The sequence below is a fragment of the Pongo pygmaeus genome, chromosome 10, assembly GCF_028885625.2.
Source record: "Pongo pygmaeus isolate AG05252 chromosome 10, NHGRI_mPonPyg2-v2.0_pri, whole genome shotgun sequence".
Taxonomy (NCBI): domain Eukaryota; kingdom Metazoa; phylum Chordata; class Mammalia; order Primates; family Hominidae; genus Pongo; species Pongo pygmaeus.
This window is the reverse complement of record NC_072383.2, coordinates 111,678,568-111,689,825: the sequence shown is the minus strand read 5'-3', so window position 1 is coordinate 111,689,825 and position 11,258 is coordinate 111,678,568. Positions and strand designations below refer to the sequence as shown.

Genomic DNA, 11,258 nt, shown 5'->3' with positions numbered 1-11,258 from the left:
TTTTCAACATCTTCATATATATTTCTTTTGCCTGCATCCTGGACAAGAGTAGTGGTGCATTCCAACACCTAATCTGTGACACCAGCTGACTGTCCTGCAATTTAAGTCAAATCTGGCACTGACTACCTGGAATTTGTGTAGATCCCACAATTTAAAGAGCAAGGTCCTCACCAAGTCCACCCTTCTTTCAGACTCCAGCCATACATGGGGTCCCCAGGCTACCCACACCTCTGTCCGACTGGGTTACAAACTTGGGAGTTTCCATGACTTTCCTTCAGTTTTGATAATTTGCAGAATGACTCATAGAACTCAGGAAAATGCTCTACTTAAAATCACCATTTTATTATAAAGAATACAAATGAAGAGCCAGACAAAGAGTATGTAGGGTGGCAAGCACTGAAACGGCCCAGAGCTCAGGAGCCTTTGTCCCTGTGGAATCAGGATGCACTACCTTCCTAGTATATTGGAATGTTCACCAACCAGGAAGCTCCCCAAGCCTCACTGTCCAGAGTTTTTATTGCGGTTTCTTTACATAGGCATCATTGCTTAAATCACTGGCCATGTTACAATTGAACTCAATTTCCAGCCCCATCACCTCCTTGGAGATTGGGGGTGGGATGGGGCTGAAAATTCCAATGCTTTAACCACATGCTTGGTCTTTCTGGCTTGGCCAACTCCTCCCTTGAAACTAAGGGCCCACCATGGGTAACCTTGTTCCCATAAACCCAGGGATGGGTGAAAAGGACTTGTTATGAATACAAAAGACACTCCTACCAGGAAACTCTGGAATTTTTGAAGCTGTGTGCTAGGAACTAGGCACAGAAGCCAGATACATTCTTTATTGTATCACAACTGGTATATGCAACAGTGATAAAAGTTTAAGTGAGGGTATGTGAGGTTAAAGCACCTAGACCTTCAAGTATCTTTAAGGCTAAAGCCCAAGGAAAAAATCTTTTGATTTGGCAAGATGATACTCCTGGGTGGGGGGAGAAAGGCAGGCTCAGAAGGAAAAGACAACAGCCTCATATAAATATGGCAACAGTTATAATCTGAGCCTTTGGAGAGCTTGAAGTTCTAATGAAAGGGTTGGCTGGCTGCTGGCATAGAAGACGTCTGTGTCAGCAGGGGCAGGAAGGGTTTTGTATACAGAGGAAACAGACAGGACGTGGATGAGTTGGAAGCACTGAGAGCAAGATCACAGAGTTATGAGAACCAAGGGGCAAGTAAAGAGTTTCGCTTTGAAGACACAGAGGATTCCTTTTTTAGACTGGAAGGAAAAAGGAGGAGCTAATTGGAAAAATACAAGAAAAAAATACAAGTTGACAGAAATATGATGCACATAAAGTGGATGACAGCAACTATTTTTAAAGGCAGGCTGCCTGCAGAGAGGGAGTTCAGCAAGGCAAGACTTTATGAAAGGGTTTGCAGTCTTGATTGATTTCAAGGAGTCCAAGAAGCAAGGGAAGGAGGAATAGGGACCATCAAGGGAAGAATGGATGTGAGTGACTCTTTCTCATGGTGAGGAGAGTCTTTAAAAGCGATTGCCAGATGACCTCTAGAAGTTTCTTCTAGAATTATTATTCAGGATTCTATGGCTTCTGGATGAGAACATCTCATTGACAATAGGATGGATCCTAGCTCCACAACTTCCTGGTGTCTGCATTGCCTAAAAAGAAAAACATACGTGGGAGAGCAATGTCTCCTAATAGTTACAATCACTGCTTAAAAGAGTTAGGGGGAAAAAGGGGGGACCTGTATCTGGGAAGGTAACTATTGCCAGAGACAATTTTTTGGTACTTATTTATAATGCATATCTTAATAATTAGAGCTAACCCCACAGTTGGCTTGGCCACCTCTTCCCTACATTCCACCCAGGGTTGGGGTGTAGGGTTCCTCTACTGCAAGGGTTCTCACCTAGGGCAGAAGACACATGATAAAGTCTCAAGACACTTTTAATTGTCACAGCTGGGTAGCATCTAGTGGGTAGAGGCCAGAGATGCTGCTCAACATCCTACAATGCACAAGACAGCCTCCAAACAAAGAACTGTCTAGCCCCAAATGTGAGTAAGTATCAAAGTTGAGAAATCCTGCTTTAAAGAAAGAACCTGGTGGAGAGAACCAAGTATACCTGGAGGGAGGATATCCTGGTGGAATATACCAGGTATATCTTGATAGGTAGGGAGGGCTTTGGAGAGGCATGGCAGACATCCTTGGGTGGCCAGTGCAACCCACATCCACAGTCATCTTTGTAGCCACCTTCAAGTTATAGGTAACCACATGACATTTCTGAGCAATGAAATGGAAGAAAATTTGTTGGATGAAGCTTCTAATAAAATCACTGTGTTCTTGACCTTTGGGTATCTTTTCCTTCTTCCTGCTTGGATCGTGAACCTCCCATCTGGAGGTACTGTGGCCGCTTTCAGGGCCATGAGTACTGAAATCAACAGCTAAAGAGGGTGGAACCAAAAGCCAAAGGCAGAAAGATCTGTGAACCCAGGGGAACGTTTGACAATGTCTGAGGAGTTTTGGTTGTCACTGGGAGAGGAGGGCTAGTGGCATCTACTGAGTAGAGACTAGGGATGCTGCGCAGCACCCTACAGTGCATGAATCCGGGGTTACCTGCCTGAGGATCACTTGTAGTGGGGGCTTAGGGGGCTGACCAGTTGTTTAAGCTCCTGTGAGCTGGGTTTCCTGTTATTTGTGTCTGAGTTAATTTCAGGTTGCTACAGTAGGAGAAGTTCTTTGATTCAAGCCTGTTACAGGGCTATTTCCAGACAACGCCTCCTTTAGATGACTTTTACCGGCACTTTCCAGGGTGGTATTGGATTTCCAGTCCCATCCTTGAAGCAGAGAGAGGATAACCATTCCTTTGCTTCTTTTGCCAGAAGATGCCAACACCAACGGTCCCCTCCACCCAAGTCACCTGTGGGTTCGGCTGGGTCCAAGATCACAGGCCTGAATGAAAGGTTAGAAGGCATTAGGAGATTCCAAAAACCAGTGACTTCAGAATTTGGGGTCCATCCTATAATACTTTCAGCAATAAGACAATGCGTTCTTACAGCTTAGATGTCAGCAACTCAAATTTACTAGTAGGGTTCAAAGTAACTTTCTAGAGGCTGCGCGCAGTGGCTCATGCCTGTAATCCCAGCACGTTGGGAGGCTGAAGTGGGAGGATCACTTGAGGGCCAGGAGTTCGAGAACATCCTGGCCAACATGGAGAAACCCCATCTCTACTAAAAATACAAAAATTAGCTGGGCGTGGTGGTGCGCACCTGTAGTCACAGCTACTTGGGAGGCCGAGGCAGGAGAATCAGCTTGAACCTGGGAGGCAGAGGTTGCAGTGAGCTGAGATTTTGCCACTGCACTCCAGCCTCGGTGACAGAGTGAGGCTCTGTCTCCAAAACCAAAACCAAAACCAAAACAAAAACCAAAGCAACTTCCTAGAATTAAATTGTATTTGCCAAAAGTGTTTTGAAAGCTGTTAATTGCTATACTCATGAAGGCATAATGAAGGCATAATCTAAATATCTCCTCCTTGCTATGTCAGCTAAAATATGATACATAATTTAATCAAATACAATGTTGCCAAGAACCCAGGGTAGGCAACCCACCGGGGGTCTCCTTCTCTCTTACTTCTCCTCTATTCTTTTTCAATGCTCCTTTATTTTCTCTCTTTCCTTTCCTCTGGTTTCCATTGTTTTTGTCCCTTGCTGGTGGCCCTAAGCAGATGGATACGATTTCTTGCTATTCTTGAAGGTCTGAAAGAGTAGATAAACCCTAATCCAATAAAAACCCTGCAGGATAAATCGGCCCATGAATGATAGCGTTAATTCTCAGGGACACGCTTCCAACTCTAACACCTCTTAGATGAAAGCAACTCAGGGACCTGGTATCTTGAAACTTCCTTCTCTATTTTTTCTGAACAGCGTTTTCTCCTGCTCCCGCTAGGTTTTAACCCTGGAGACTGTGACAGGTTCTGTTGGCTAGCACTTTCCCCCTGTTGTGCAAGGAATGAATCGTGACCCCAGCAGAGGAAAATCCAGGTTGCTGAGACAGTGTTCAAGGGAATCAGGTTAAGAAAAGGACGGGGCTAGGGTGAGGGCACCTGGTTTTCTGCAATTGGCTCAGCAGGAACTTCCTAATGGTCTCATCTTCAAAGTTGTAATTGACCTTCCAGAAGATGCAGAGCTGCTGATATTGTGTGACCAGCTCCAGGACTGTCCGGAAACCTTCTGCAGTGTCAAAATCCGGCACTCCACTCCCCTGCTCCCAGGCATAGATGGTGAGCAGCTCCAAGGCATACTTTGGTGGCAAAGACCCCTTTGGCTTCAGTTTCCTTTCACACTAGGGAAGAGTGGGAACATCAGATGAACTGGTTAGCGTAGGAGCTCAGTGAGAGCTGCACCGGGACCACAGCAAGGCAACTGAGTCACAGTGTCATGCTGGCGTGCTCACACTCTGCAGCTTGGATGTCCAAACTGTACAGCCTACAGGAGTCTACCTGGCAGCGGGTAGGCAGCACACTTGAGTTTCTTTGTTGTGCTTTTGACCATATATGCCTTCCTAGGACAATAATATAGCTACAGTTTACTAGAAACCCACTGCATGCCAGCTATGGGCCCAGGCATTTACCCACATCATTCCTAATCTTCCCCACAACCCAGGCAGCATGACCTGCATTTTAGCTGAAGATTTAGAGGCTGCAGGAAGTGGAGTGACTCACTCAAGGTCACACCACAGCCCCAAGTCTTCTGACGCGCCATGCCAGCTCTCTGATTTTCTGAGATGAAAACTACAGAGTTTGGTCTTGGTTTCACGTTTCAGGGAGCTGGACACAGAAAGGAGGCATCTCAGGAAGAGCTGATATTGTGCCTGATGTTTACTGTCATGAGGATATTCAGAAGCTACTTTGTGTGCAAGTGAGGGGAGACTGGGTAGAGACTAGCGATGCTGCTCAGCACCCTACAGTGCATGAATCCGGGGTTACCTGCCTGAGGATCACTTGTAGTAGGGGCTTAGGGGGCTGACCCGTTGTTCAAGCTCCTGTGAGCTGGGTATATAGAAAATGCAGCCCCAGTTCCACCTACAGCTTCAATTTGCCTTCTGAGAGACAGCGTGTGCACCAGGAAGCAGAAAAGTCCTATTGGCAATGTGTGGGCATGTAAATCCCAGCTTCCACCCACCCTCTGTAGGCAAGGTCACTTGGATTCCTGCAGAATTCTTTGTCCAGTGTGAGGGCAAAGTAAACCACATGTAGCAGCTTTGATGGGCAGAAGCCATCAACGCCTGACCCAAATGAATAGGGTTAGTGATGGGAACGTCGTCAAGATACCCAGTGGGCAGATTCTCCAAAGTGGCTCAGCCCTCAGCATGGGAGATTGTGGGCAACAGGGCTTAATGTTCATGGCTTACTGGTAAAAATAATAACCCCATGGTCAGAACAAGGACTGTCCTTACCTCTTTGTACCAGTGCTTCACCAGGCGAATTAAATCCTTTAGTTTGGTGGGCCGGGAGCGAATGAAGTTTCGCTGCAGAACTGTGAAACAGGTAGAAAACTCTCCTCCCGGGAGGTCCGAGGATTTATACAGATCAATGAGCCCTGCATAAACCTCGGGGCTGGGTGTGGAGCCAGAACTCCGCTGACCTGGCATGAGGGAGAGATTGACATCCTGCTTTAATACACATAGTAAGTAACAGATTCCAAAACATTTTTGGCAAATATGATTTAATTCTTGGAAATTACTCTGAATAGTATTACCTTATTTGAAAGACTGATGTCTAAGACATAGGGAGCATCTCCAGAATAATGAGATATGTAAAAAATTATGTGGTCTACACGGGTGCAGCTGGTATTATTAAAGTATTATCTGGACTTAACACTAACAGAGCAGCCACCAGCCAATGTGGCCATGTGCACTCACATTCAGTAAAGGGAATGAAAATTAAAAATTTAGTTCCTCAGTTGCTGTAGCCACATGTCAAGCTCTCAGTAGTTGTAGAACCCAGACATAGAACAGTTTCATGATCACAGAAAGATCTCTGGGACAACACTGATCTGGACTTTGTGAACTATGGTCCCCTGGGCTAAATCTGGTGCACTGCTTCTTTTTGTTGTTGTTGTTTTTGTTTTTGTTTTTTTTGCTTTTTTGAGACAGAGTTTTGCTCTGTTGCCCCAGACTGGAGTGCAGTGGCATGATCACAGCTCACTGCAGCCTCCATCTCCTGGGCTCAAGCAATCCTCCCACCTCAGCCTCCTGGGTATCTGGGACTATACGCGTGTGCCACCATGCCTGGCTAATTTTGTTTATTTATTTATTTATTTATTTATTTATTTATTTTTGGGATGAAGTCTCACTATGTTGCCCAGGCTGGTCTCGAACTCCTGGATCAAGCAATCTTCCCGCCTCGGCCTCCCGAGATACTGGGATTACAGGTGTGAGCCTCTATGCCCAGCCCAACTGCTTGTTTTGTTTGTGTGTTTGTTTGTTTGTTTTCAGATGGAGTCTCACTCTGTTACCCAGGCTGGAGTGCAGTGGCACAATCTCGCACTGCAACGTCCACCTCCCGGGTTCAAGCAATTCTCCTGCCTCAGTCTCCCTGATTACTGGGATTACAGGCACACACCACCATGCTTGGAAATGAGAAATGGGACCAAAATCATATACAAGTGTAAAGTATTACTGCCATGACTAATGCCACTTACTGGGGCCAGGGACCCATGAGTGGCACATGTTTTCAGAGCCCGTAATCAAGTCACGTGGCTCTCCCTCCACCTTCTGTCCACCATCACTTCCAAGCTAAGGTCTGGGGAACCTTACCCAGTGCATTAAAGGCAGGAAGCACATCAAAGCTGACACTTTCGTTGAGGACTTTGGATTTCAGAGAGAAGCTCAGCACCCTGGGAGCCTTCCACTTGGGAGGCTCAAAGCTGACTTCAAGCTCCTCCTTATTCTCCCTCCAAAAGGCTTCCAGCTGTTCGTGGATTTCCTTGACGATTTTGTGCCGCTCATTTTTTTGGGAGGTGTAGCTTTTAAGCGAGTTATGGAACACGACGAGGTCGGCATCAGAGCCAGTCTTCAGAGCTGTGCCTTTGGCAGTTGATCCTCCCTAAGGAAGAAAGGAAGATTGAGATCCAGAATTTCCTTGACCGAGGAGTCCTGTGTCCCCATGGGCTGGCACCAGTTGGGCTAACTGACACTGTTTCCAAGGCCAAGTTCTGCGTTAGGGTCCAGTGAGGGCTGAGTCCAAAGCAAAGGGTTTTCTTTTACAAACTAATAGATAATGCAGTTATTAAATAATACAGTTCCAAAGGCAATTATTCTCCTGCCTTTTATACATGAACAACTGATGGGCTAGTTACAAGTTACCTGCTTCTCAGGTCAATTTCCTAAAGATTTTGCCTAAAGACATATTTAGCTTTATTTGGATTCCTGTAACGAAATAAATCGAGCGGAATGCAATCATTATGGTGAAGGTGCTCATCTGTTCTTTGATGTGTGTTTTCTCCTGCTGGTCTGGCGATCATTGGGTGAATATCCATAATTGAGGTACAGGGTTGGTAAACTTTCTGCAAAGGGCCAGATAGTAGATATTTTAGGCTTTGTGGGCTATTTATGTCTCTGCCATTAAGGCTTCTCCCTTCCCTCCCTCCTCCTCTTCCTCCTCCTTCTCCTCCATTTAGTTTCTGTAGAGAAAAATGTTTTATTTTATCCATGGGTATTAAATGCCTGATTACATGGGTTAAGGAGGTGAGGAAAGGGTGTGTTCTGTTTCCTGTATGCAGATCCTCAATTCATCCCTGTTCCAGCCCCCTTCATTCATGCAGCCCACCCTTGTCTTTAAGAGGTGGGCTTCGGTGGCTCCTCCCAGACTGTAGCCCCTTCCTTACAATCTCTAGGTGTCACCTTCCTCTGGCCTTAGCAGAGAAACCTTCAACCAACTTCAGGAAGATGGAAAGCAATGTCTTATCTGCCGATGGCTCTCTTTTCTTCTTTGATGTGTCATATACCTTTTCTTTTTCACTGACTATCATGTGAATGGGGTTTCAGGAAGGAGATGAGAAAGCACATGCTTTGACAATTCTAACACTGATCAGAAACTCAGTCCTGTTTTCACTCCAGTGACCTTCAATGAGACAGTTCATTCATTGCCCCGGGGCTATTGGTGCCATTTCCCAGGCCCCTCTTCTCTAGTTGCACAGATTTGTTCTGGCATCACTGCAGACGTTTACGCGTACATAATGACATTTTCCTCCCTCCCTTTTTGTGACCACGGGGACATGTTTATCTGGTCGTGTGACCAGTAAACAGAGAGAAACATGTCAGCCCCGTGGCCTTTGAGCCATGGACAAGAATGACTGAAGCCTCTGAATCTCTAGCTCAGCTGATGGGGCAAGCCAGGCTCCAGTCACTCAAAGGAGAAGGAGATTCTAAGCTCCTTAGAATCTGCAGTGGGTTCAATGGTGGACCCCTAAAAATACATGCTCTGGGGGCCTGTGGATGTGCCCTTATTTGGAAAAAGGGTCTTTGCAGATGTAACTGAGTTAAGGATCTGGAGATGAGATCATTCTGGATCAGGCTGGGTCCTAAATCCAATGACAAGTGTTCTTAGAAAAGAAGAGAAGGGGAGGACACAGAAGAAAAGGTGTGAGGACAGAGGCAGAGATGGGAGTGATGTGTCTCCAGGCCCAAGAGCCCCAAGGATGGCCAACAGTTCCAAGAAAAACAATACAGAATCAAAGTTGTGTTGTTAATGACCTAGGCAGTCTATCCACAGGCCCCCTGAAAACTAGTGTCCTAGTTCCCTTAACTCCTGGCTTCCCTTCCTCAAGTTTCTGAAGGTAGATGGATCCTGGAGAGCTACAATGCCCACTTACTTCCCTTCCAGGAATGCCCAATATTACATCATTCCAACAAGACATGAGAAAGGCCAGCGCTCACCCGGACAATCTGGATCTTGGTGGTTGATTGTCGGAAGCAGTTTTCTTTAAGGAATGTACGGATGATGTTAACAGCACTGTCGATCTGCTCTAGGAAGCATTTGTTGGGCTGGAGAAACTCCTTGATGAACTTATCCAGAAGGTGGCCTGGGGTCGTGAAGAGTGGTGCAGGCTGGGGAGGGAAGCAAGACCCCAAGTGTGAGTGGCCGCTGTAAGCCCACCTGAGGTTTCCTTTCCTGCCTGTACTGGGCCCCCTACCCTGCCTCTCCCAACTGCCCTCCCGCTCGCGGGCTGGCATCTTTTCCGTCTTTTGTCCTTGCACAAATACATCCCAAGAACACACCTGAGAGTTTGGTGTGGCACACAAGACACCCCACAGACACAAAAACTGTCCTAGTTGCCCCCTCCTTCCCCCTAGGAGAGATCTGGATCCTTGTCCAGACAGCTCTGTCGTGTTCCTGACTCCAAACTCCTTTTCCATGCCCAGTTGGAGCATCACCTCCTAATGACCTGTGGCTTTTTGCTTTACCTACACCTCTGGTCCTTCCCTGTTTTCCCATTTGCTGTAGGCATTGGAGATTGCTGATGACCACATCCATTCCTTTCTTAAGGTTGTATCAGCCTGCGTTAAACACGCCGTGTGCGGGTGTGTTGGTTTCCAAAGGCTGCCATAACAAGTGACAACTAGGTGGCTTAAAACAACAGAAGTTTATTCTCTCCCAGTTCTGGAGGCCAACAGTTCAAAGTCCAGGTTTTGGCACAGCCGTGCTCCCTCTGAAGCACACGTGGTTAAGGCTCTAGAGATGGGAGGATTATCCTGCATTACCTGGATTGGCCTGATGTCATCACAGGGGTCTTTTTCCTCTTAATTTTAATTTTTAATTGAATTAATTAATACATTTTTCTCCACTTTTACTTTAGGTTCAAGGAGGTACATGTGTGGGTTTTTACATGGATAAATTGCACGTCGCTGAGGCTTGGTGTATGAATGATCCCATCACCTAGGTAGTGAGCATAGAACCCAATAGGTAGCCTTCCAACCCATGATTCTAACCCATGTTTTTTCAGAAACAGTGTCTCGCTCTGTCACCCAAGCTGGAGGGCAGTGGTGCCATTATAGCTCACTGCAGTCTCCAATTCCTGGGCTCAAGGGATCCTCCAGCCTCAGTCTCCTGAGTAGCTGGGACCACAGGTTTGTGCCACCACGCCTAGCTATTTATTTATTTATTTTTTTGTAGAGATGGGAGTCTCACTAGGTTCCCCAGGCTGGTCTCAAACTCCTGGTCTCAAGCAATCCTCCCACCTCAGCCTCCCAAAGTGCTGTAATTACAGGCATGGGCCACTGTGTTTGTAAGGACAAGGGTACTTATAAGAGGGAGGCAGGAGGGTTAGAGTTGGAGGAGGTGGTGTGATGTTGGAAGTAGAGAGAGGGGCTGGAAGATGCTATGCTATTGGCTTTGAAGATGGAGGAAGGGGCCATGAGCCAAGAAATTTGGACAACCTCAAGGAGCTTGAAAAGGTGAGGAAACATATATATATTGTTTGGTTGGTGCAAAAGTAATTTTGAGACAGGGTCTTGCTCTGTCGCCCAGGCTGAATGCAGTGGCACAATCATGGCTCACTGCAACCTTGATCTCCCTTGCTCAAGTGATCCTCCTGCCTCAGCCTCCCAACTAGCTGGGACTACAGGTTTACACCACTGCAGCTGGCTAATTTATTTATTTATTTTTGTAGCGATGGGGTATTGTTATGTTGCTCAGGCTGGTCTCAAACTCCTGTTCTCAAGCGATCCTCCCGCCTCAGCCTCCCAAATTGTTGGGATTACAGGTGTGAGCCACTGTGCCTGGCTCAAATTCATGTGTTTTAAGCCACTAAGTTTAGGGCATTTTTTTTAAAACAGCAGTAAGAGGCAACTAATTACTGTTCTATACAAATGTTGTACTTTTGCTGGCAAAACAGACAAGATGAGCTAGCTCACCTGGAGATGGGGAAGGGCACTCAGCTTGAAAGATGAAGGCCAACCTTGGTTGTTCTCAGATGTTGTAAGTTGGCCTTATAGTTGCTGAGGACGGTGCCTATTGAAGGCATATTAATTGCCAACACTGCCCCTTCCACAGGGCAGAATATTTGTGGTGTGTGAGTGCATGTGTGTGTGGTATGAGTGCATGTGTGTGCATGTGCATGAGTGCATGTGTGTGCACGGTGTGCATGCATGTGTGTGCATGAGTGCATGTGTGTGAGTGCATGTGTGTGCATGGTGTGAGTTCACGTGTATGCATGTGTGCCTGTGTGTGAGTGCATGTGTGTGCATGGTGTGAG

The 11,258-nt window shown here is 46.5% G+C and overlaps 1 protein-coding gene across 1 annotated transcript in view; it reads right to left on the bottom strand.

Moving 5' to 3' along the window:
* Window positions 1-318: 318 nt before the first annotated feature.
* The window catches only part of OAS2 (2'-5'-oligoadenylate synthetase 2), a 33,193-nt gene continuing 22,253 nt past the window's right edge, over window positions 319-11,258 (bottom strand). The window contains exons 6-11 of the mRNA XM_054443042.2: window positions 8,941-9,111; window positions 6,820-7,108; window positions 5,458-5,645; window positions 4,106-4,344; window positions 2,802-2,955; window positions 319-1,666 (exon numbers count right to left, since the gene is read on the bottom strand). Of these exons, the coding sequence (XP_054299017.1) occupies window positions 1,556-1,666; window positions 2,802-2,955; window positions 4,106-4,344; window positions 5,458-5,645; window positions 6,820-7,108; window positions 8,941-9,111 (1,152 nt within the window). The 3' untranslated portion in view covers window positions 319-1,555. The remainder of the gene's footprint in view (window positions 1,667-2,801; window positions 2,956-4,105; window positions 4,345-5,457; window positions 5,646-6,819; window positions 7,109-8,940; window positions 9,112-11,258) is intronic.